The sequence below is a fragment of the Caretta caretta genome, chromosome 3, assembly GCF_965140235.1.
Source record: "Caretta caretta isolate rCarCar2 chromosome 3, rCarCar1.hap1, whole genome shotgun sequence".
NCBI lineage: Eukaryota > Metazoa > Chordata > Testudines > Cheloniidae > Caretta > Caretta caretta.
Window position 1 is genome coordinate 175,757,314 of NC_134208.1, and position 26,854 is coordinate 175,784,167.

Consider the following 26,854-nt stretch of genomic DNA (forward strand, 5'->3'; position numbering starts at 1 on the left):
GTAAAACACCTGTTGCCGAGCAGTAACATTTATGCCATGGCTTAGTGTTTTCTTAGCAGAAAAATATCCTGTGGCAGATGAACACATCAGCATGTCTCAATGTTTATGACATTACCGCAGACATATTGCCTCATGCATACTAATCCCCTTTCCAGTATGATTATCACCCAACTGTGATTACTACAAGGACTGGGTAACAGGTGTGACAAGTCATCAACTAAAACAGTTTTGGGAAACTCTTAATTTTTCCATAAAAATACTTTTAAAAAGTAACTTAAAACTCACATGGGTAGTTTTAGATGAAACACAGCATTAAATTCAATATTTAAATAAGATAAAGTTCAAAAAGCTTAGATAAAAGTTCCACCCTTTCCTATAGTTTTCAGTGAGCTTGAGTCCGATTCTGTAAGCTTTACTCACATAGAATAGTACTTACTCACATGAGTAATCCCTTTGAGTTCAGGGTGGCTAATGACAGATTAAAGTACTACACCACAGAAGTAAGAGTTGAAGAATCAAATTTAACTTGCCTAAAAAAAGACTTTGCGTATTCTAATTTCAGACGCTATGCAATGCTTTTCGACTACAGGCATATTAATTCTAAGAGCCATGTTCTAATTGCTATCCTTATCTCTTATTGAGTTGTGTGTTCTCTAGTTTCATGCAGGTACAGCTGCAACTACATGGAAAATTTTCCTATACATAATCAGGTTCAGCAGAATCACAGTAGAAGCTTACCCTGCATAAAATAAGAATACACCACACTACCAAAAACAAGCCATAAAGAAAGACAGGTAAGATTGTTACCAGCCCTTGCTTTAACTAAAGATAAAACTCAAATTTAGAAGCAATTTCTAAGTAAATTACAGAATAGTACATACTGTCCAGTGAGAAACTGTTGAGATTAAGATTTAGCCGTATGAATAGATGACTGGGCAGACTGTAGCTAGGTCATCAAACATTGCTCCTGATACTAATTTAAATTAAGAGTTGCAAAACCAAACCAAAATCAAACAGCCAACCCTATTGGCTTAGTGAGCAGTTTTTCAAAATCTCAAAAACATAAGGATTTTCTACTTATTTCAGGAAACTGCCTCAAGTAAAGGGGGAGGTAGTGGGGGTGAGGGGGTGAGTTGCCAATTGTTAGTCAAGATTACTGTTCCTTTTACAGGGGTGTTAAGAATGCAAATGGTTAACAGTCGTATAAACTATATACTTGGTTTCAGTTTGAACGTCCAAAGCTATTACACACTGCATTCATCTACATTCCCTGTTTATGGGAGTGAAATATGTAGTCATTTGAAGTCCACAATATGTATACTGTGTTTGTAATAACTGCAGATTTTACAAGCACATTATTCTTTCCATTAGGATTAAAACCTCACTGAATAGCAATTTGTGAAAGAATTCTAGCAGGGCCCTGAGCCCAGAACTCTGACCTCTGATGAGATGCTTGGCAGCAACAAACTCTAGGTCTAGGCAAAACATCTGGTTTGAGTTAGACTTCCTGAAAAAATAGCCCCTGTACTGGGGAAACTGGTATTCACTCAGCTTTGTCTATGCACTTTGACTGACTTCAACACTGCCACAGGAAAAAAATACTCTACCAGAATGCATGTCAATCACTGTAGACTTCTTGGTGGCCTCCACAGAGCCAAACACTTCTATTAAGAGACACTGTATGTATTTCTTCATGTTTCTTATGTTTTTTTCCTACTGTAGCTTATAGTTCAGATGTTTATTTCAGAATTAGTGCCAACTCTACACTATCTAATCCAAAACTACATTGAGATTTAAAATTCAAATTTCAAAGGAAAGTCTTTGCAGATTTTTTTTTTAACAACTATTCCAACTTCATTTTTCTTGCACATTTAGACAATCATCATCAGCAGCATAAAATGAATACATCTGGGAATATTCCAAACAGAAACAAATTCTGTAAACTGCCAAGAAATACATCAGAAAAAGCAATAGCTTTTGGTTGGTATTTTTCTTTCCCCAAGTTATTTTATATCCAATACAATTTGATATGAAGCATATAGATAACAGTGATCCAATAGGGTAACTGGAATAAGAATGCTGATATCTTGTGGCAGCATGTGTTGCTATGCATAATCAGCACAAACTCTTTTATAAACAGTACATATGAAAAGGGGTACAGCTGGTTCTCCCTTCTCGTTCCCCTTCATTCTCATCTGGGACATGCAGCATGCCTGCATAAGGTACTCATTTGTTCAACAAGAATAGATCTTCAGTTTAAAACTGAACATACATGCACTTAGTCAAGATGGCATATGTCTAGGGGGTAAAACATTCAGTGTGATGCGCAGCAGTTGGCTTCAGTATTCTCATTATTGTTAATGCGAGTTACATAGCCAAATTCTATTCGCTGCATGAATATCTTTTCTGCATGATATTTAAAGATGTAAAATTATATAATGAATCCCTTTGAAATACCAATGAAAAAAACTTGTGAACCAACAGGCAAATTACTAAGAACTGGTCAAGTGTCAGATCTATAAATTCATTTAAAATATCCCATTCGAGCCCAATCTCAATACAATGGACCTTTCTTAGTTTCTCCATGAAAGTTACAGGATTTAATAGAGAGCTCTGTCAATACATTCATCACTACCGTGAATATTTCATGCATAAATATATGCATGATGTACACAAATATGCAGAGTCCAAGCATTACCTGTGTATGTAATAGGGTTCTTTTCTGGACACTAACTCTATGATGGGTTAAGCTTTTCTAATCTTTAGCTTCTACAAAAATGTCAGTTTCAATGAAAAATATATAAAATAAAATATCTCCTATAAAAATACAGACGTGCAGTACGTAGAAAAATTAAGTCTACATCACACTACTATATACTGTCAATATGGCCCTTGTTGATTTTTTCCCCTTGACTGCGAAAACAACATTTTTCTACCTGATGTAGTAGTAAATTTACATTGCAATGAAATGTCAATTTCTGCCTCCTCCTCCTCCTGCTCCCTCCAAAAAGCCTAAATTGTAGGCCGTTGGTACTGACCCCCTGCGCTCATGCAGAATGCAGCCACCAATCCACAAAGGAACATTTATAAAATAAGCCTCGCTTATTTGAACTGTAACATTGCCACCACTGGACTGTCACACTGGAGATTTAAATAAACAAAAATAAACTTAAGTAACAAACACTGTATATTTTATGGAACTGTACAAACCTAAAGGAAAATAGTTCTCCTAGCTAACATCCTCCTGGCAAACTCTATGAAAAATTTAATGTTGTTCACTTATCGTTTTTGAATTCCCAAGAAATAAGGATGTTGGGGTTCTAACAAGGGGAAGGGAAAAAACCCTGTCATTCTGGAAGATTTTTGGCCTACTTTGCCTCTCCATGATACCATTACTGGAAAGTAAGAGTGATGTGACGGCCCTTTGTACCGGGGTGAACAAGTCCCTATGTACTACTTAAGACCTGCACTGCAATAAATTTCCATCTCAAATTCATATCTATATCATAACACAGAAAACAGAATGAGATTAAGTGGGATCAAGTTCATTTAGAAGAAGGAACAACAGGAATAATTAGTCATCTTTAACAGGCTCAGACAAGTTAAGGTTTGTTTAAGAATGGTTTTGTCCATAGGTGTAGGTGAAAGGCCTTGTGAATATACAGTTAACCTGCTCCCTGATGGAGTTCTAGTGGTCATGGTATTCAAGTTTAAAATGAGCCAGATAGTCAACTTTTTAAAAAATGTCTCACATCTATCCAAAGGCTTAAGGTTTTGTAAAGTTCAAACATAATTTTAGAGTCATCATCATCTGGATGACAGCAATAAAGACAACATTCATTTTAAGTAACCCTGCATTATATACAGTTGAGTAAATTTGAATTTGTTTTTGATATAAGGTCTTCCAAAGTTGAGGCCAACATGCTGAAGAAAAATATTAAACTATCTATAACCCTGTGTCAACATATGATGCTACTGGGAATGGTAAGTGAATTAATTTTCCAAGGAAAATTAATTACTTATGACTTACAGTTGTAAAAGCAAACAACGTAACTCTGGATTAGAGCACATTTAATTTCTGTTTGGAATAGCGATTAAATTAATTTCATATAATTCATGGTATGTAATGGAAAGCAGAACAAAGATGAAATCTAAGACAATGACTGACATAGAAAAAAGTGTATATTTATGTTGCTGATCCAAAAATAAAGGTCACAGATATTAATCTTTGCCTAATGAAACATAATTTTAGTTTCTATAACAGTGTTCTTTTAAAAACCATTTGCAAAAAATGCTATTAGCCAGATAAAATCTAAAATGCAACAAATTACAAAACAAAGGAATCTTGTATAACGTAATAATGTCTCTATTAGAAAATGCAACAAGACTCTGTAAGCTTCAGTGACAACTGCTGAATAACAAATAACCTTTAACTGCAGAAGTCTTGGGAGAAAGCATGATACTCATTTATAGTCATCTTATTTTGGAGGAGAGAAGGAGGAAAATCACTCATATAATCAAAATATTATGAATATAAATTATTATAAACAAAATGTGCTCTTTTATAACTGAATTATTCACAATATCAACTAAAGAGCACTTTTCAGTTAACAATAACTAGTGAAATGTATATGTACAGCCGAACATATGGAACATTCATCCCCGTATTCCATACTTTGCTAGTTACTCAAACTGTGCCAAAAATAATATTTTATAAATTTCAGTTCAAACAAACTAAATGCATATACCTTATATAATATCCATGAACATTAATATTTGCATTTAATAAACCTTTAAATGGCTTAAAATACCCATATAACTTTAAATGTTATTTATGGTGTCTTTTTAAAGAAGAGAAAATGAATTCATTACTGTTTTCAGATATCAACTTGACACTGGTGGTGCCCCAAACTAAATTGTAACTACCCAACAGTCCTTTACAAAAATGAAATATCTTTATACTTAAAAAAAAAAATCAAAGCAATATACAAATTGACGTGTGAAGCCAGGAAAACAAAGAACAGCTCCAGTATTTTCAAGAGAGGCTGAAACTTTAAACTACATTTTAAATACACGTATGAAAGCTGTTCAGCAATTTTCCATTGGTAAAGGATCACATCTTTTACTAAGGTTTTTAACACTTCTGTTTATAAACATGAAACTCAATGGAACAACAGCATACATGCATTTAGGAAACTGTTTTGATTTTATTTGAATAAGTTGTCTTTCTAATGGTAAACTTTATAAATCTTTTTTTCTGTTTTGCGTTTTGTTCACTCAGAATGTTACCAATCCAGTGAATATAAAAGCCAAGTCACCTAAAAACTCACAGCTCTATAACTCAATTTTGTTCCTGTTAATACTTGGCTTCAACATCAGAACGGTGTCTTTCAAGAAGTTAAATCCACCCTATTGGATCATAACTAATCTAGCCTGCTGTCTGAACTAGCTCTGCCCAAGCACATTTATGGAAAGGAAGATCAAACAGTGAAAAATTAACCAGATTGGCATGGAGGGTGTATTGGACATAATAGGCTCTATTTCTGAAATTCAACTGCCTCTAAGGAGAGTTTTAGAAATATAGACGCTTTACACCTACTCCCTATGAACTATTAACTATATAGTTAGAAATCATATTATAAAGTATTTTTAACCACATCTAGGATGCTTTGACATAGTATGACAAAAGCTGCCTTTCTAGTAAATTTCTGAAAACTGAGATTTGGTAAATCATACAATTAGAAACAGCTTGATTAAGGCGGAGTAGGAGAAACCCATCAATAACAAACAGCTGTTTCCTATTGACAGGCTATAACTAAATTATCTCACCTTAATGTGCTAAAAAAGTTTTTTTTTCCCCCAGAATGTCCTGATGTATTTTAAATCTTAGAAGTTACCTAAAAACACACACATTGTAATAACAATAGACAGCAGTGTTAAGGGGGACACTATTAACATTTAAATATTTATTTTTAAATGTAGCTAATTCAGCTTGGAATACCTGTGAAAGAATAAAAACAGTGTTTTCAAATCCTGTCTATGCTTTTTTATGCGTCTATGACAGCAATGCAGTTTATTGGCAGCCTCGTGAGTAACAGGCATAGATGCGATGGTAGCATTAGGCTCATGCACTGTTCTTGAAGTTCACATGGGCTGATTTCCTTCAGCTCTCGAAGAAACAGTATCTGATCCTGTTGAGCAATATTATTACCCTATCTTCGGAGTTGAAGATGTTAGTAAACATATATATTATACCACAGAAATACTAAGACAGAATCATTTACATTATTCATGTCTACTCTTGTTTTTATTATCAAAATCACTACTTTCACACAGCCAAAACCTGTACTCTGAACTAAGCCAGAGTACATGGGCTTGTGGCAGGCATTTTTCAGAGGGCTTAGGGAAGGGGAAAGGAATTCTCCACCCAGGATGCAAAGCCACTTGGCAGCTGCTACAGCTTCGAAGATAAAATAGCTCCCATGTAGTGCAATCTCTTTATTGTGAAAGTATATCTACAAATGTAGATTTTTTTGTTACATAACTGCACTCAAAAACAAAACAATGCAAAACTTTAGAGCCTACAAGTCCACTCAGTCCTACTTCTTGTTCAGCCAATTGCTAAGACAAACAAGTTTGTTTACATTTACGAGAGATACTGCTTACAATGTCACCTGAAAGTGAGAACAGGTGTTCGCATGGCACTTTTGCGGCCAGTGTTGCAAGGTTTTACGTGCCAGATATGCTAAACATTCATATGCCCCTTCATGCTTCGGCCACCATTCCAGAGGACATGCTTCCATGCTCATGATGCTTGTTAAAAAAATAATGCATTAATTAAATTTGTGACTGAACTCCTTGGGGGAGAATTGTATGTCTCCTGTTCTATTTTACCCACATTCTGCCATATATTTCACGTTATAGCAGTCTCAGATGATGACCCAGCACATGTTCGTTTTCAGAACACTGTCATAGCAAATTTGACAAAATGCAAAGAAGGTACAAATGTGAGATTTCTAAGGACAGATACAGCACTCGACCCAAGGTTTAAGAATCTGAAGTGCCTTCCAAAATCTGAGAGGGATATAGTGTGGTGCTTGCTTTCAGAAGTCTTAAAAACGCAACACTCCGATGCGGAAACTACAGAACTCGAACCACCAAAAAAGAAAATCAACCTTCTGCTGGTGGCATCTGACTCAGATGATGAAAATTAACATGCATCGGTCTGCACTGCTTTGGATCGTTATCGAGCAGAACCCGTCATCAGCAAGGACGCATGTCTTCTGGAATGGTGGTTGAAGCATGAAGGGACATATGAATCTTTAGCGCATCTGGCACCTAACTATCTTGCGACCCTGGCTACAACAATGCCATACAAACACCTGTTCTCACTTTCAGGTGACACTGTAAACAAGCATTATCTCCTGCAAATTGTAACCAAACTTGTTTATCTGACCAATTGGCTGAAGTAAGACTGAGTGGACTTGTAGGTTCTAAAGTTTTACATTGTTTTATTTTTGAATGCAGTTATTTTTGTACAAAATTCTACATTTGTAAGTTCAACTTTCATAATAAAGAGATTGCACTACAGTACTTGTATTACGTGAACTGACAAATACTATTTCTTTTGTTTTTTATAGTGCAAATATTTGTAATAAAAAATAAATATAAAGTGAACACTGTACACTTTGTATTGTGCTGTAATTGAAATCAATATATTTGAAAATGTAGAAAACATCCAGAAATATTTAAATAAATGGTATTCTATTATTAACAGTGCAATTAATCATGATTAATTTTTTAATCGCGCAATTAATGGCAATTACTTTTTTTAATTGCTCGACAACCCTACTTGCAACCACCACCAGCATCATTCCCATCATTGTTCTTCCTTCTTGAGAGCTTCCCTATAAGCAACAGCATCACAACAGCAAGCTCCACTTAACAGAGGTCAGGTACCTCAGGGACCAAGGAAGGATCTTTCCAAGTTTCAGCCTGGGCCCTAAAGCAAAAGCCAGTCTGAAGTTTTGCCAAACCCATTCCAATGTGCTACTAGTGCCTTTCTGCAGTACCTAACACCTCAATTAATCTGCAGCTCCAAGGTAGACAGTTCAGTGGCCACTTCCCATACCACCAGCCATAGAAGGCAGCAAGCACAATGCTATAATGCTAGTTGAAGTTTGCCAACAAGGTAGGGAATTAGAGCAGCAGCAGACTGGTGTTCTCGCTGCCAGCCCCAAAAAGGCAGGCTTCACTGATCAGACTGCCAAAGCTACAGCAGTGAAAGACGTGAACCCCCTTTCAGCCAGAAGAACTGCTGTTGAGGATTGTTTTAAATGCTGTTAAGCCTCCAGATCTGCTTCAGCATATGGCTGGGGTTTTTTGTCATTCAGAAACGAAGAGCATACAACTCCCCAGCAAAAGTTTGCCAACCAGGAACTTGTAGGATCTTTGCCTGCTTTTCTCACAGAGCTCATGCCTTTCCCACCATATGATTTAGTTAACAAACCTGCAACTAGCAAATGGATAGATTATACAACCTAAAAGTCTTCCTCAATCTTCAATACACAGGATTCCATGATTTGATGCTGTGATGCCTGAATAAAATCCACCCCTTCCCACACTAGTCAAGTGCCTTCTGCCTATTAACATGACCTGGGTTTTTCCTGCCTCCAATGGCCAAGAGCAGTTAGATCACACCACAATCTCCCACTTCCAAAAGATTTTGTGCCCAATAAACTTAGAGGATTATTTCCGGCTTGCCTCTCACATGAATTTTAGGGTTATTATTCCTTCTAGTAATCTATGGAAGTGTTCTTTGCCAATGTAATTTTCATCCAGGAAAACACTTGGCTATGCTTGACACTGAGAGTAAAGGTACTTTGATTCTTTTAAGGCAGACACTATTGGTGGGACAGGCTTCAATTTTCCTTAGTGGGAAGGGGGTCAAACAAAGCATATCTTGTGAAATGCCATTCACTATGCCCTGCTCATATGTTCTTTTCTCTCAGCTTTGAGCGGTTTCATATAATCAAAGATGACACTAAATATGGCAGAAGCTGAGGAATAACAACCTTTCTGGCCTTTGGGTTGCAGATTGCTGGTATACAACAAGGGCACTGAACCCTGCAAAGTGGACCATGTGGACTGTAGGCAGGGAAGTTTCTTTAAATGCTGTGCTATAAAGTTTCTCTCATAGTATCATATGGTTCTAGCATTTCACTAGACTGTCACATCTTTAATGGTTTAACCTAAGGCATACATTATAATATTTATTTTTATGTCCTGCCTTTAGATATGACTTGCAAAAGGGAAGTCGTGTTGCACACATCCTTCTAATAAATGTATGACTGATGAGAAGTACTTACAATATGGAGCATTGGTATCCTTAGACCTCTAGGTTTTTGGCATGCATTCTCTTCAGATAGCCCTTTCAATCAAGACTTAGGACAACACAATTAAATCATAAAAACAACACTCTGAACATGAGTGATCCATTCCATGCCCAATAATCTTGATGGTACATATACTTGTCTATTAATTTAGAGAGGGGAAATGAATAACCATTTTATAGACAAGCTGCACACTTGAGTGTTAAAAGCTGAAATCAAACCATGGAACACTCATTCCTGCTGAACTGTGCATTTCCACAACATTTCAGTGAATCACTCAGTTCTTAGTTGAAAGCACTCTCCACATAATAAATAAGCCATCTCATTTCCTTCATCACAAAAATACACATAGCACCCCCTTACAGATTTGTTTTAATAAAAGTAATAAAGCAAATGTGGAGGTTAAGGTTGTTATGACATAGTCATGCCTCGGAGATTTAAAAATCACTCATTTGCATATCACATCTCAAAAACTCTTTGAGAGTGATTCTCTTATGACATCCAAGCTCCTCTATTGAACCTTACTATCCAAATATCCTATGATCCAATTAATCCACAATGAATAAATGTAATAAAAGTCCTCAACACAGAGAAAAATGTGGCTTTTCAGATGCAGAGTATCAAGCAATGCACTTCACTCTATACTACTAATGAAAACACAAGGATAGGAAATGTGTGTGGAAATTATTAATGATTTAAACACAGGAACCTAAAATAAAGTCTGAATTTTTGGCGAATACCTTACACATTTATAGTAGACTTTCTAGTCATGTCTTTTCAGAATCAACCTTCTAAATACCTCGAACCTGTATTTAATGTCTACATATTGTAAGCATTGAAGCTCTAATCAATCTGTCTCGCACCAAAAGCTTTCACGAAGGAATTTAAAACAGTGGTGAAATTCTAGGTGACGCTATTTAGCCAAAAACCTGAAGTTCACTTAGTAGCCAGTACAATGAACCCTTCAAACGCACACACTATTACTAGAGCCACCACTGGAGAGCCACAGAAACAGGTGGCAACACTGCTGCTGTGTCTGGTTTGGGATTTTATTTAAAAAGAAATTGCTGTGTACAATTCCATACACTTATAGGAAAGGGCAATGAGCCACTCTCCCAGTACAACCTGCACATTTCTGTGTCTTCTGACCCTCCCTATCTTTCAGGCCTAGGGCCAGAGGGAGAAAAGACATATGAACAAGGATCAATGTTGAGAGGTGCCTGCACGGCTATCTGAGTCCCTAGTGACTGAGCACAAAGTCCGTAGGCAAAGAGAACAAATGGGAAAGAAAATCATCCATCCATCTTCCAGGGGAAAGAGAAGACCTCCCACTTTCCAGAAGGCAACCAACTGAGAACCTGCTGTAGCTTCAATGGAACTACTTACTGTAGTCACTAAGTTCTAAAAGACTGGATCCAGAGATTTTAAAAATAGGTCAACAGCCATACGACAATAATTTGGACAGGACATTGGAGAATATATCTCCCACTACCAATTAAAGAGGAAGCAAATCTTAGTGAAACAGTGCTCCCTTAAGTTTCAAAAAAATGGTCCCAAATCTCTCTCTATGTCAAACTGTATTTTAAAACAAGCTAGACTGTATGATATCCAATTTCATTTGGAATGGTAAAGGTCTTAGATAAATATTAAAATGCAAAATCAATAAAATCAGAGGAAAAATGGGAGGAGAAGAGGACAAGAGGGGAAGAAACAGCATTACCATATTTTAAACTCTTACTATTAGGCATTCCAATTATGCTTCATAAAACCCTCATTTGATCACGACCCTCCAGCAATACATGGGAACTACAACAGGAATTAGCTCAACTATTTTCCCGTAAGGAACCTGCTAAGAACATCATTCGCAAATTTTATTTGACACAAAATTTCCAGTTACATCTGGAATCAAGCATGCTCTCCTTTTGCAGGTTTGAGAATTATACATTCTTATGGAATGTTCATGTATAAGAGATAACTTTCCAAATATGCTAAACAGGAAAGATGTTGTAGTGTGGAACACAAGGATTATATTATGAACGGATTTGTAAACCCTTAAAACTGTTCAATGGCCGCAGATCAAAATTCAGTTTTAAATGTAACCGGCGCTTCATCCGCTAATTGCTTTGAAGACTAGAACCTTGAACCAACATTGCAGCTGACTAGTGGAGAGACTTAGACAGTGGAGAGACTTGAGCACAGGTCTAAGCCATGGGTCACAGGCTGGAAGGAGACAGACTGTGAAATGTTCTGCAGCTTTTAGTGAGACAAACCTTTTTGCTTTTAGGTTCACTTGCTTCATAAAATTTAGGGATTAGCTTGCAATTTTATCTTTTTATCTCTTTTGTAACCAATTCTGACTTTATGCCTTATCACCTGTATTCATTTAAAATCAGCCTTATTGTTGTTAATAAACTTGTTCTATTGTTTTATCTAACCCACTTCGTGTTTGGATTCAAGTGTTTGGAAAAGTTCACTTGAGGCAACAAAGCTAGTGCACAATCATTTTGCCTTGTTGAAATAACAAACTTACTATGAGCTTGTACTGTCCAGGGAGGTACTGAACAGTACAAGACACATGTTTCTGGGGTAGAAGGCTGGGGCTAGGAATATGCGGGTGTTGCCCTGTATGTAATTCATGAGTGGTTTGGAGAGCAGTTTTATATTCAGCTGGGAGTGCTTTTACATGCTAGTGGCTGTGTATGAGCAGAACCGGGAACAGTGGCTGTTCACAGCAAAGTGTGTAAAAGGCACCTCTGGCTATAGAGCGAGGGGACATAGCAGCTCAGCAGTCCAGGTTATACCCTGGGGAATGTCACAGGTGCACGATCCAGTCCATTTAGCAACAAATGAACTAGAAGCAGTCCAAATATAGGATAAATGCAGTCAGACTATTAATTCAAGGTAGGAGTGTAGGTCTAATGACATCTCAGGAATGCCAAGCCCTTTCCCTATCAGACGACAAGTTTAGAAGGGAGACAAATGTCCAGAATCATGTCAGCCTTTAATATGTTTTCAGGGGAAGTGCAATGAACTGGCTTTGAAACAACAGATCTATAAGTTGGGGCATGAGAATGGGGAGCATAGGTGATGGAATTGTCAGCTGAGTACCACGTACAATGGCATGCCAGGCCACTCAGAAATTACAAGAAGGAACATTCCTTCATCTGTCTTCACTGTTCATAGGATCTTTAGGATAAGCAGAAAGAAGAGGAAAGGCATATGTAAGGGCCACTGGCCAGCTGGTGTGAAATGCATCCGTTACCAGCATACAGGAAGCTCTGAATCTGGTGCAGAATTTTGGCAGCTTGCCTTTCTGTGGAGGTACAAAATTATACACTTAAGGTCTCTTGCAGATCATGCAAACTGAAATTGAGTACATCTTGTTCAGAGACCACCCCCCAGAACTTATGGTTTGACAACTAAGCAGTCTGCCTGCAAACAGGGGTCATGCCAGGTAAGTTGCTGTTATGGCTGTGAGATTTTTCCTTTTCTCTGTCTATTCTAAGAAAACACTTGCCTGTCTAACATTCTGCTTTGGTACCCTCCTGGCAATTAATATAAGAGAGCACCACAGTGTCAACAGATGAAATAAGGGCTGGCTACTTGGAGACCTTGTTCTTAAAGCTCACCTTTCATTCACACCTGGTCATCAGGCAGATAGAGGAATAGCTGAAACTATGTGGACAGATGGTGCCTACCTTTCCCTATTCACCACTTAATGCTATTGTGTTTAGCCCCCACCGATCTACATTATTGGGTCAAATCCCTGCCATTTTCCTTTAATTTTAGATAAACACCTTCTGAGCCACATCACCTTTGGATGTGTAAAAAGAGAAGGATTCATAGCTCAGTAAAATGAAACTTGTCTCAAAGCAAATACAGTAAGCATATGCTTAAAGACTTTGTGGTCAAACAACCCAGTTTGTAGCTGTAAAGCCTCTTTCTTCTTGTTCTCTTCTTGCTGGTCCTTGTTAGGTGGCGATTTAATAGGTTGCCTTTGCCAACAACTGGTCTCAACAATCTATTTTCTATAGACACAGATGATATCTTAAGTAATACATGGATCACTTAATGTCTTTTCAAGAACTTACCTCTCACCCTCTGGATTCTAACTCTTCTCATCCCAGCCCCAGTCTCCTTGTCCAGCCAGTCCCATTTCCCTACTGCTAACTCCTCATTCCATCTGTCTACCTCCCGCCCCGTCCTGACTGGCTCCCAATCCCAGTCTCTTTCCCTGGGCTCCTTGTGCAATCTTAGTCCCCACTGTGGCTCCTTTCCCCAATCTCTTTGCTCACCTGGTCTACAGCCTCTTGTCTGATCTCAGTTGCCCCCACACCATTTCACTCACTGCCTCCTAGGCCTGGTCTTCCTCTGTCAGCCTAGTCCTAACCTCCTTGTCCAAACAGTCCCAGCCTCCTCTTCCCACACCCCATGCTCCCACTCCCAGTCTCCTTGCCCAAACAGTCCCAGTCTCTCCAGACTCCTTGTCCTAATCTACTCCTTTCCCCTCTTCCCTGCTTCAGCTTTTGTCCCTCTGCATTCAAACCAGGTGCTTTCCCCTTCCAGGTTGCCTGGGTGCCAGCTGGGGAGTCATCAGGAACAGAGGAGAAACAGGCTCACTGCTTTCAGTTCTGGTGCCCAGCCCCATCCCATCCCAGAGCAGCTGAGAGCTAGGAAAGTCCTGAGTCCCACAGCCCTGGGTTGGAGCATGCTCAGTCACCATGTGGGGAGCATATATGTGCAGTTTGGTAAGCAGGAGAATCTGAGAGAGGTTTAAGCGTGTTCAGTGAGGGTACAATTTTCACATATTTTTTGCTGTAAAGCTCTAGCAAGTCTCTACTGAGCACATGAAAACTGCAAATTTTCAGTGGCTTATAACTTGGCTAAAGTTGGGAAGATTTTCACAAAGACAGCCTTGACACAAAGGTCCCTCACTACCTAATTACAAGTTCCTGCTACAAAGTATATGGACATTAGAGCATTTCAGAAAGAAGGCTGCAATAATGGTTTTAACATTGCAAAACATACCTTTCTTTAGCCTCCTTCTCAAAAACATATGTACTGTTCTGGCTACAGTTTCCCCAAACAATTCAGCCTAAGGCAGAAAGTCGGGCAAGTAAAATTTCAGCCCAAATTTCTAAAGTTTTGCAAAATTATATGCAACTGAAATTAGGGTTTTATAATGGAAAGTGTTGGACAACCTTAACGATAGGTGGTGCTACCAGCTCCATCAATAATACAGTTACATGAGTAGTATTCACAAAATATGTGGGCCTAATTTTGGAGATAGTGCTTGAAAATTTTTGCTAGGACATCTCTGAGAGGAAAGTGGTCGGAAAGTGACTACTCATCAGACACAGAATCTGCTTAAGTGAGGAAATTCATCATCTTCAGAGTCTGAATTACCTATGCCCTACAGTGTGGATTTGTTCTTCACGGTGTGCCATACATTGATTATGCCTGTATGAGTAGCCTGATTGTTTTAAAGGTATTAATATCTAGCAACTCCCTTTCTCTTCAGTGGGAGTTACTGAGTCCTCAGCATTTTTAAAAATCATGCTCAGATTTAGGAACCTAACCATGGGCTTAGAACTCTAAATTTAGGCACCCAGATAAGGAAGCCTTGGTCAGGATTTAACTGGGAGAAATCTCCAGGGTTGGCCATAGGCAGAACACATTTTTGCCACACCACCACAAGTGGCTGAGCAAAACAAAAAACAAGCAAACAAAAACAGCCAGCCAATTAGTGGAGGAAGGGGTGAAAAAAAAGCAGAGTGACACAGTGGTGTGGCATACCCGCATAAGCTTGGGCCTAGGGTTGGCCTGCCCCTGGAAATCACACTGAGGGACCAACCTGCTAATATTCTCAATTTTGAAAAATGTGCATGAAAATTCTTAACTTTCATCTATGATCTCCCTCCTCTAGCAGCTGTTCTTCCTCCATGCCAAGGGAATAAAACCTTGGATTTGTTAACTTTCTGGACACACTAGAGAGCTCATTTTGGAGTGTGGTCATATAGAGAGTCTATTATAGATATATTGGTATAGTGGGTGAATAAAATAATGTGTTTTGTCAGAAGTCCATTACCTTTACATATGCTGTTATATTTCATCCTAGAAATTAGTAAAAGAACAGGCAAATATAAAATAACCCTTAAAATTATTTCGGATAAGAGTCAGTTCTGCATCTGATACATTCTTTATTGAGAGACTATATCCTACATCACTCAATGATCCAATAGATGTTTTTCCATCTCTAACTGCTAAGATGTAAACAAATAACTTTTCACCAAAGGAAGACAAGTCATAATAGCTTCATATTCTCTCCCCCCCCCAAAGAGTTCTGTTGCCCAAAGGACAGCAAAACTTTGAAACATGGTAGTACAATTTGTTTTCAAAAGTGTCACAGTATGCTCAGGTAACTCAAAATTCCTTTTTTTCCAATGAACAAGCATCTTATAGCTTATGGGCTGATATTTTCACTTAAAATCTTCTGACAGGAGGTTTATGTATCTAAAAGTATTATTTGCACCACAGTGTGACTTAAATGCAAAGGACCAGTGGAAAAACTTGCAGTGTCCTGCCTGAACTGCAGTTGCTATTTTGAAATCCCCTTCTTCTAAAGTTTTAAATAAGCATTTAGAACACAAGCTAAGATTTTAAATCTTCAGAAGTACTGCAGTGGGCTTACTGCACAACATTTATGATGGTGGTAGCAGATACCTTTTAGGTGCTGTGATGTGAGATCTATAAATTCACCTCATGTTTAAATTTACCACATGCTGTCAATTTGACTTTTTTTAGAATTGCAATTTTTTCTAATATAGCCACCTTCAAGTCTCTAGTAGTATAGTCTGACTTTTTATTTAAACAAATAAAAAGAGAGTATTTACTCTTTTACTGTGTTTAAGGGTCTTTAGATGGTCCCAAGAGCAACAAAACAAAACATGCTGCACATCAGCCCTTCTCCTTTCTCCCTGCGCAAACACCTGCTTTGCTGCTGCTGTAATTATAAGCACCTTCTTGAAGAGCCTTGGGTGAGTATGCAGATGGGATCCTCAGAGAGCAGTCCACCACAGAAATGCAACTGAGGCCAGCAACTCCATGAAGCTTACTATCCACTAAGTGCTGTCCAATGCACACAGCAAAATTAAAAAGAGGAAAAGTACCTTCTCCTCCTAAGGTTACTTACAACAATAATTGAAACAACATTTTAAGATGAACTGTGATTTTCCAAGTTGACAGTGTACACACACTTTTAGGTCACATCGCCTTGAGGCATAGTTTTTAGAATTTTATAATGGATTCAAATGACATTTATATACATCTTACATGATACATCATCATAGAATGATCAATTCATCTCTTTAAACCAATAAGGCACAGTATCAAAAGTGCAGGTGAACATGCACACTTATTTAAATAGGATTACTAAACTTCTTTTCCTATTAATCAACAGCAAAAATAAAGCAACTATCGGAAAGAAACTTTACATTGCATAAGAAATGGATGCTTTTAATTTGCACTTCATGTAAGATTATAACGAACAGAATTGATATCAACCAACCAATTCACAAGAAGGAGCTTTACTATATTTATTACATTAAAAAAACAGTCAATCAGGATCCCAGTGATTCCTAGAATTATAGTACACTTTAGCTATAAAAGTAGTTTTTAACTTGTTCTCCAATTAGTAAGATTCATAGATAGTAAGGTCAGAAGGGACCATTATGATCATCTAGTCTGACCTCCTGCACAATGCAGGCCACTGAATCTCACCCACCCACTCCTGCAATAAACCTCTCACCTATGTCTGAGCTATTGAAGTCCTCAAATCATGGTTTAAAGACTTCAAGGTGCAGAGAATCCTCCAGCAAGTGACCCGTGCCCCATGCTGCAGACAAAGGCGAAAAACCCCCAGGGCCTCTGCCAATCTGCCCTGGAGGAAAATTCCTTCCCAACTCCAAATATGGCGATCAGCTGAACCCTGAGCATGTAGGCAAGATTCACCAGCCAGATACCCAGGAAAGAATTCTCTGTAGTAACTCAGATCCCACCCCATTTAACATTCCATCACAGGCCATTGGGCCTATTTACCATGAACAGTTAAAGATTAATTAATTGCCAAAATCATGTTATCCCTTCATACCTTCTCCCCTATAAACTTATCAAGTTTAATCTTGAAGCCAGATAGGTCTTTTGCCCCCACTGCTTCCCTTGGAAGGCTGTTCCAGAACTTCACTCCTCTGATGGTTAGAAACCTTCATTAATTTCAACTCTAAACTTCCTGATGGCCAGTTTATATCCATTTGTTCTTGTGTCCACATTGGTACTGAGCTTAAATAATTCCTCTCCCTCTCCAGTATTTATCCCTCTGATATATTTATAGAGAGCAATCATATCTCCCCTCAGCCTTCTATTGGGTAGGTTAAACAAGCCAAGCTCCTTGAGTCTCCTTTCATAAGACAGGTTTTCTATTCCTCGGATCATCCTAGTAGCCCTTCTCCGTACCTGTTCCAGTTTGAATTCATCCTTCTTAAACATGGGAGACCAGAACTGCACACAGTATTCCAGGTGAGGTCTCACCAGTGCCTTGTATAACGGTACTAACACCTCCTTATCTCTGCTGGAAATACCTCGCCTGATGCATCCCAAGACCGCATTAGCTTTTTTCACGGCCATATCACATTGGCAGCTCATAGTCATCCTGTGGTCAACCAATACTCCAAGGTCCTTCTCCTCCTCCGTTACTTCGAATTGATGCGTCTCGAGCTTATAACTAAAATTCTTGTTATTAATCCCTAAATGCATGACCTTACACTTCTCACTATTAAATTTCATCCTATTACTATTACTCCAGTTTACAAGGTCATCCAGATCCTCCTGTATGATATCCCGATCCTTCTCTAAATTACCAATACCTCCCAGCTTTGTATCATCCACAAACTTTATTAGCACACACCCACTTTTTGTGCCAAGGTCAGTAATAAAAAGATTAAATAAGATTGGTCCCAAAACCAATCCCTGAGGAACTCCACTGGTCACCTCCCTCCAGCCTGACAGTTCACCTTTCAGTATGACCTACTGTAGTCTCTCCTTTAACCAATTCCTTATCCACCTTTCAATTTTCATACTGATCCCCATCTTTTCCAATTTAATTAATATCAGTTCACTAGCCTGTGGCCTTCAGAATGCAGCTACTCAACAATGGCAAGTGAGCAACCTTCACTAGAAATGTTGACCAAAAGTCTTTTGCAATAATACATGTCACTGGATACATATTTCTTATCCTCATCTCATGGCTTAGGCCACTTCCTCAGAGGCGGGACCCAGGTCCGCTCGCTACTCTGGGCGCCAACCCAGGGACTCTGTGAACAGCAGTCATGCACTGCTCCCTTTAACTCCCTAAATTAGCTGCTACTGTTTTTCCCCAGGCTTCTTCCCAGCAGGTCTCTTCCCTGTCACCTACTCCCTGAGGGGTACTGTTCTCAGGTTCACGCAGTGGGCAGTGCATGGGAAGTCGCTTACCTCCCCAGATTTCTGCCAGGGTTTGCCAGCCCTGCTCAGTCACATGGTGCGGACATTATCTTTTTACTGAAGATTTGGCTTTGACACAGCACTTTAAACCACACAGGAGACCGTTATCCCGTGACCACAATTCCACTCCGTTGACATTCATGAACTTACCTGGATGTATAGCTACGTGACCTCTGGACTATATCGTGAAATACAGTATGTTTTATTTCTTCTAACCTTTCAGCTTTTACTTCTGCTCCATCTTCTGGATTCATGAAAGCACCTCTGTTTAAGAGAGCACTTAAGCACGTGTTTAGCTTTCCTTACACTTTTGGCATTTCTCTATTCAAGTCACTGGGATTTAAACAAGTGCTTAAGTGGTTTCCTCAATTGAGGGCTATACTTATTTATTTGTATTATATGTAGCATTTACAATATGTGTCTGTGTAAGACAGACATGCAGATGCAATAAAATGACAGCCACTAAACTACTTCTCAATAACATTAAAGATTTTAAAACTATTTAAAACTATTGTCCCTCCCCACCCCCCAATAACCTCAAGAAAACCACAAAACTCTATGAGAATTGTCAAACATTTTCCAGTTCAGCTTTAGGAAATGAAAGAAAATCTGAAATCAATGTTTTTATTACAAACACTGAGGGAAGAAAGAATGTATATAATGGTGCCAACCAATGGCTTCTAAATGGAGGATCAATATCTCATACTATTTTACAAAAGGAAATAAAAACCCACTGCTGTAATGATGTGAAAGAGATCACATCATTACAGATCAGGTTACCAGTTTGATCTGATGTTTTAAACAGACTATAAATCTGGCTATAGCCATTTCTAAATCTAAATCACAATTGTTAAAGTCAGAAAATAAAAAAACCCCATACGACATAAATATTGAGTACCAAACCACCAATTCTACACAAATATTTTAAAGTAGACACATAACTAGTTGACACTTAATTACAAAGCAGTGTTTTTGTGTTGCACTATATCATGTCGAATTACTAGATTAAATGATCTGCATTATCTTACCTGATACATTCCAACTCCAATGTGCTTGGGCTCAATTTTCACTAGCTCAGCTAATGGGTCTTGTACACGTCTAGCTATGGAAACTGAAAAATAGAAGTAGAAAACAACTGTGGTTTTATGTAAAGAGCAGCACTGCATAATTACTTTTGTTGGTATTTTTCAATGTTGTAGATATTTAATCTCTCTTTTTTTGCCTGGAAAAAATCCATGTGAATGCCTTAACTGAGATCAAATGTTTTATTACAAATGAAAGCACCACAAAGTTATCATCAAGACACATTTTTTTCCTCAATCTTTTCCTCACTGTTAGAAATATAAGCGGAAATCTATACTTACTGAACTTTTATTTTTAATAATTCAAAGGCCTAAAATGAACACATACCGCTGCATCTCAATGTTCATTTTCATAGGCCTATTAGCTAGCTGGCTTTTGAATCCAGTTTCAATTAGTCTGAGATAATTACATATACAGATGAAAAGTTTATTTTTATGTTACAATGATTTCATACTAAAAATGAGACTATGACGTTTTCTGTAACTAAATTCTGAAATTTCTTCTGAATCTGAGTTGTAGAAATTTAAATAACATTATTGATGTTTGTAGATATTTCTCATAAAGTGAAAATTTAACTCTGATTCGTTACATTAGTTCTCCACAACATAAAAGTCTCATTGTACCCTGTACATCTGAAGTTGAATTATCTATTAATTAAATTCTAAATGATCACTTTGAAAATGTACTGGGTATCAGTATCAGGATATGTTTATACAGCAACTGTCAACCTAAAAATCACCCAGAGTATTTTCAAAAGAGCCTAAGTCACTTAACAGTCCAAGCCCCACTGACTTTCAATTAGATTAGGCTTAACCTGGAACTTTGGTGCTCTCGAAAATTTTACCTAGCATGTCAGTTAATTTGATTTAGTACAGATTCTTGATTGAGAATGCCAGGCTGCAAAAATCAGAGATATACAGAGGACAAAACTGGCTGCCACTTTTATGAAATAACTAATTGTACCCAGGAAGATCCTACCAAACTCAACCTCTATCCATATGTAACCTGGACACCTGGTCCATTGCTGGAACCTAAGAGTTGTTGTTGAAGCCAGCCCCTCACATACTGAGCTCTCAGGGTTGGCATCTACTTGCAAAATCTGACTCTTGGGCTAACTAAACAGGCATTGCTCCCTCACATCCACAGCAAACAGAAAAGTCTAGCCCGATGATGTTAAAATGTGTAAGCTCCCTCTTCTCCCCAGCATGACTGCTCAGAGGAGATAGGTTGCTTGATTTAGCTGCTCCCCTGTACTATCCCTTGTTGGTAAGTTGTCCCTGCCTAGCTACAGAAATCGTGACGTGGAATACCAAGATGCAAGATGTTCCATGGATATCAAAGTGCAGATCCGGGCCTTCAAGAATGGCAGAAATATGCATGTAGGGAAAACCTACCTATGGGAGGCTGGAATTGGGTGGGTTACCAGCACAAAATTCCTTCTCAAGACTAAACCCCATGGTTCCTGATAGTACACTATGCAGAACCAGACAACGAGCCAGTCAGACACAGCAAAGCACCTCCTGATAAAATATCAAAATCATTCATCAGGGGGCCAACCATAATACACAGAGAATTTGAAGAAATGAAAGGCTGAACAGAATTGCCTAGTAGGACTCAGCATGTTAGTTAAATGGGTATCAGCCAGTCATCATGTGCAGTGATCAGTAAACAGGCCTGTCTGCATCTGAAGCCCTCTACAAGCCATGAAGGCTGAATTTACAATGGTGACTAGCGCCTTTCCCTCCATCCCCACCAAGAGGCTGGTCTGACAGTCAGGGATCACTGGGTCACAGGGAGGCTCCGGACACGCTCCCTGTGCCAACAGCCAAGAGGTGGGTCATATAGTAGTCACAACCACCAAAGATTCGCTCGATGCAAAGTAGACCCTTCAGGAGCCAGGTAAGCTGGTATTAAGCTGCACCACCAGCGCAGCACAAAGCAGTTTAATGCACTAGAGAATCAGTCCTGGTTTGTGGTTATAAATAAATCCTGTAGCGTACTTGCCATAAGGAAGCAAATATATTTTGTTGTCCATTGTGAAACCAAAAAGATTGTAATAATATAAACCTAGAAAATATTTTCAAACTAGGGTTTTTGTTTTTATGACAAATTAACGAATTTGTTATAATGTAATGACTGTTATTTTTACTCAGATGGGGTCTCAGGGCCCCAATTGGGGACAGCTGGTTATTCTGCTAAGCACTGTACAAATACATAGAAATCGATACTTCTTGTCCCAAAGAGGTGACAAACTAAACAGACAAAGAAACAAAAGGCGGGGGCGGGTGGGGGGGGGGGGGAGAGAGAAGAGATACAAGCAAATGGTCAGGATAAAATCCGTGGTCTCTTTTTGGTGGATGAGGGTCAGGGTGGTGGGGTAACAGGGCAGGAAGGGAGGGAAGAGAAGATGAATGAACAGAAAGAGCCTGAACGACACAGGAAGGAGGAGGAGGAGGAGGAAGACTGGTGATTGAAGCAAAGATCAAAGGGGGTGGTGGGAAAACGGTACAAGAGTAGATTTCAGCTGTGGTATCACATGGCAGAGGGTTTGAAGGACAGCCCTCGGAGAGGCTGTGGGTGCTTCACCTGCTGTGGATGTAAAAAGAGGAGAAGGAAGGCAGGACAGGAGAAGGCTGGGGTCTTTTATAAGCCACCCCAGAAGCTGTCCACAGCTGATCTGGGCACACTCCAAGAGCTATGGCTTAAAATTATATTTGGGTCATTAATATCTTTTTTCTCCAATGGTACATTTACTGGCATAATAGAAAAACAGTGAATTATGTGAATGTTCAAATTAACAGTTTACAGGAGCACAAAAATTTTTACACACATCTTTAAATGGCAACTACCATTATTTTAGGCTGACAAATAATTCATGAAGTTTCTGAAAAGAACTTTATTACACAATGATGCTTAAAGCCAATATAGCAAACTTAATGCCTACTTGTTTCCCTTTTATGGAAGACTCCTCAAAACCACAAACACAAAATATACCAACTGAATGTGCATCAGGTACTTCACTTTCAAAGATTTGTATCACCCGCCCTTTGATAAAAAATAAGATGTACAGTTAACATTAAGTTCACTGCTCGGTCATGTAATACTTTTCACATCCTTTATTATTATAATTTTAACATAAGCTGAAAATGGCAGCTTCCAGGGTAGACTTAGAAAGCTCAATACTGGTGACATCTGATCTGCCTGCTTCTCTACCCCAGAATTTGTGAATTCAAAGACTCTCACATATGAATTCAAAGGCTCTTGTCAAAATCACAAAAGGTTAATCAGTGCAAGTGCTCTAGATTACAACAGAAATGCTTTCCTATAATAATCACTCATATAATTACCAATTGAAGTGCCTGTGCTACATACAGATCACTAACAGGCTTTAAAGTTAGTAGAGCTTCACCGGAGCATAAAAACTAAAAATAACAAAAATCAAAATGACTTTGTTGCAAAATAGAAAAGATTTACTTTTAACTATTTTATACTATTGTGTACACACATCGATATAGTGTAAGTCTTTCAACACGTCAAGTTTAAGGAAGACTGCTCAATTTCTATACAACTGTTCAATATAAGTGTTTCCCAACCACAGAAAAACTAATCAATATGGAATAAATTTGCATGAGTGTGCTTTTAGAGAGCAAATAATCTGAGAGCAAAAATTTGCCACGGTCTATCATTCATCTAATTATACCTATATAAAATAAACAAATGGACACAGGATAGTCGCAGCTAGAGGAAGGACAAGAGTTTTTTTAAAATTTGTCCCAGGACCCAATTTTAACCTCATTTTATAAATCTTGGAATCTTCATTTTTATAAAAGCTTGGCTGATAATAGTACTAGCATGTCTCTGCAGGGTTTCTGCCCTGGAGGTAGGCCCTGATCCAACAAAGCACTTAAGCACATCCATACATGGGAATCAAAGAAACTATTCACATGCTTAAAAGTTACACAGATGCTTAAGTGTTTTCCTGGATTGGGGCCTTTGTGGGAATCATGGGAAAAGTGGAGGACAAAGACCAACCAATAGATTATACAGCCTGAAGAAGAAAATGGAGAGGACACAACGCCTAATGCCACAATAGCATAGAATTGTGAAAATCTCCATGAAAGCCTCAGCTCTTCCCCAGAATTTTTCTAACTGAGAAAAAAAATAGAAGGTATACTATGAAAAGTGTATGAAGACCCACACCCTCACGTGGCATGTACTGACTCTCCTACCCAAACACAAGAATTGTGTCTAAAGTGTCTATATACAGATGTCAGAGTAATGGATTTCCATGACACTGATCCTTTAAGGGGGGGCAGCAATTTAAGGCCCCAATCCTGCAATCCAATCCACACGTGCGGACTCTGCAAAGTCAACAGGGCTTTCCATGGGTGCAAGGTCTGCCCATATGGACCACCAGGGCCACAGAAGGTAAAACAGAAGCAGTTGGGGGAGGGGAGTCTCATTCCCCATACAAAAGCAAATCACAAACTTTATTTTAAAAAAATATGAAGCAGTATAGTTTAGTTACCAGCAATGATGAAGCGGTTTTACATGTGCATTCTAGGAGTGAATAAAAACCATGCATTTTTAGAACACTTATATGGCGACTCATTCTCCATATCTGAAGTTACTAAAGGATATTTCATTTTTGCTCAGAAAATATAAATGACACTCTCTGATGGACATGCAGCAAAATAAAATAAAATAAATCAATTTTCTCTTAAAATGTCAGCCAGGTCAAACAGGAGATTTGAAATACCATTGTTAAAATACATTAGTCTAACTCAGTGGTTCCCAAACTGGGGTTCGTGAACCCCTGGGGGTTCATGAAATGTTATGGGGGGTTCTTGGGAAAAAATTCCCTAATGGCAGACAGAGCTGTCCATAGGGACCCTGGGCAGCACGAAGCCAGCAGCCTGGAGCCTTGGGGACTTCCAAGAGCTAAGCAGATCAAAGCAAGCATATCTGTCACACTGAGGAGATTTAAACTTCACGACTTCTTTTACAAAATGGAAAGGGAAGTAGATATTTTTTGCTGTTTTTAAAATTAAATAGGCTGCTAGGTTGTTTTTAAATTATTATGAAGAACAAGTTTAAGCTTTGTTGTAACGTGTGTTGTTTGCCTGGAGTGCTCAAGACCTGAATGCCTGTGTAGGAGGAACTCTTTGAGTTGGCTTCTTAAATCCCTTGATGCTGTTTCCCATCTGAAACTCCTTGATGAAACAGAGGAGCCAGAGGCGCCAGTATGGGGGAGCGACGAGTGTCACATGCCATCCCTGCATCAGTATACCCCCCCCATGGATCCCTCCCCTTTTTTCCGTGGGCCCCCCAACTTTTCTGGAGGTGCCCCCGCACTCCTTTTTTCTACTGGCACCTCTGATAGGAGCCTTGTCTTATAACAGGCTTAATCAGAAGTGATACAAGTGACAAAAGGGAGATCTTGGAAGACTGTTGCTGTTTGCATAATGTAATAAAAATACTGTAATGATAAATAATAATAAACAAGCATGTCATAAAAACAAATTTTATATTTCCAAGATCACTGCTTTTATCATTTATGCTGAGGTAAGGGAGAAAATCCATGGAAATATTCATTTTTAGGAGAGGGGTTCAAGAGACTTGAAATTTTAGTGAAAGGGGTTCACGGGTTGTTAAACTTTGGGAACCACTGGTCTAACTGAAGTAAAACTATGTGAAGAAAACTTTTTGAAATAAAACATGAAACCTTTTTACTCTTTGATTTTAAATAGCATTGTAACTTCAACATTGCGCTGTTTTTCATTCATCAGAAAATATAATCACGCGAACTGAATACAGGCTGATGCAAGACGTCTTCAAAGTTGCCAGTTATGAATAAAATATTCATTGCAACATTTGAACTTACAGTAATATATTCTGCTGCCATGCAGGAAAGCAATATAAAATTTAAGAGCTTAAGGGAAGAAGAGGGGCTAGGTTGCACACTGGGTTTAACGTACATCCTTTTCACCTCTGAATGTCTGAGATAAGATACAGAGAAGATATAGATGTTGAAATGCTATCTTATTATTCAGATATCTTATAGCACTTTGCAAGATGGTGATGTAACAACAGTCTCATGGTCTCAATCCACTACATACTGGATATTTGACGTGACTCACACACTACATAGTTTAGCATTTTTGCCAGTCTCCACTGAGGTGCACTGACAATGCTGTGGGGAAAAAGCTTGCACAGTAGCTGCTTGCACAACTCAGGCTAATCGTATCACCTCACCTCTAGGTCCACAAGGCATTAAAATAATCCTTTATCATCCAGTTACACAAAGACACACGAGGAGAGTTCACCTTCTGACAATTCCCATCTTTAGACCAAATTAAAGGCAATGTTTTAACTTCTTTTATCCAGGCCTCACATTCCCTAAAACTTCCTTTTTGCTAATATTTGCCATCGCAAGCAATATGTATTGTTCCCATAGATCAGAAATGTGATAACTTTCACTTCCTACTACTCAGCCAAATCTTCAAGTATTTCAGGAAAAACCTCTGTTGAGTGAAAATTGAAGGATTTGGCTCTGAGAGTAGAAGAAAGCTATATTTTTCCATTATGGCAGTTAACAGTGACTGGGATGTTTCAGCTGTCAGGTCCAAGACAAGTCAGTGGTGGGACATTCTTCACTGAGGGCCCTTAATTATGCTACCTGCCTCCCCTCGTTGCCAGCCAGAATTAGAATATGATGGCATACAAGGAGTGGCATAAATGCACCCTGTTTAAAGGCACACCAACAAGAATCTAGTCAATTTCAAAAGAAAAACAACTAAAAGAAGTTTCATGGCCAGTATACCTGCCTCTGTACCTACTTG

The 26,854-nt window shown here is 38.6% G+C and overlaps 1 protein-coding gene across 7 annotated transcripts in view; it reads right to left on the reverse strand.

Moving 5' to 3' along the window:
* Positions 1-26,854, reverse strand: part of SRBD1 (S1 RNA binding domain 1) — a 233,433-nt gene that overhangs the window by 57,965 nt on the left and 148,614 nt on the right. For all 7 annotated transcript variants that reach the window (XM_048842988.2, XM_075127145.1, XM_048842989.2 and 4 more), the window contains one exon: positions 19,958-20,040. In XM_048842988.2, coding sequence (XP_048698945.2) covers positions 19,958-20,040 — 83 coding nt within the window. The remainder of the gene's footprint in view (positions 1-19,957; positions 20,041-26,854) is intronic.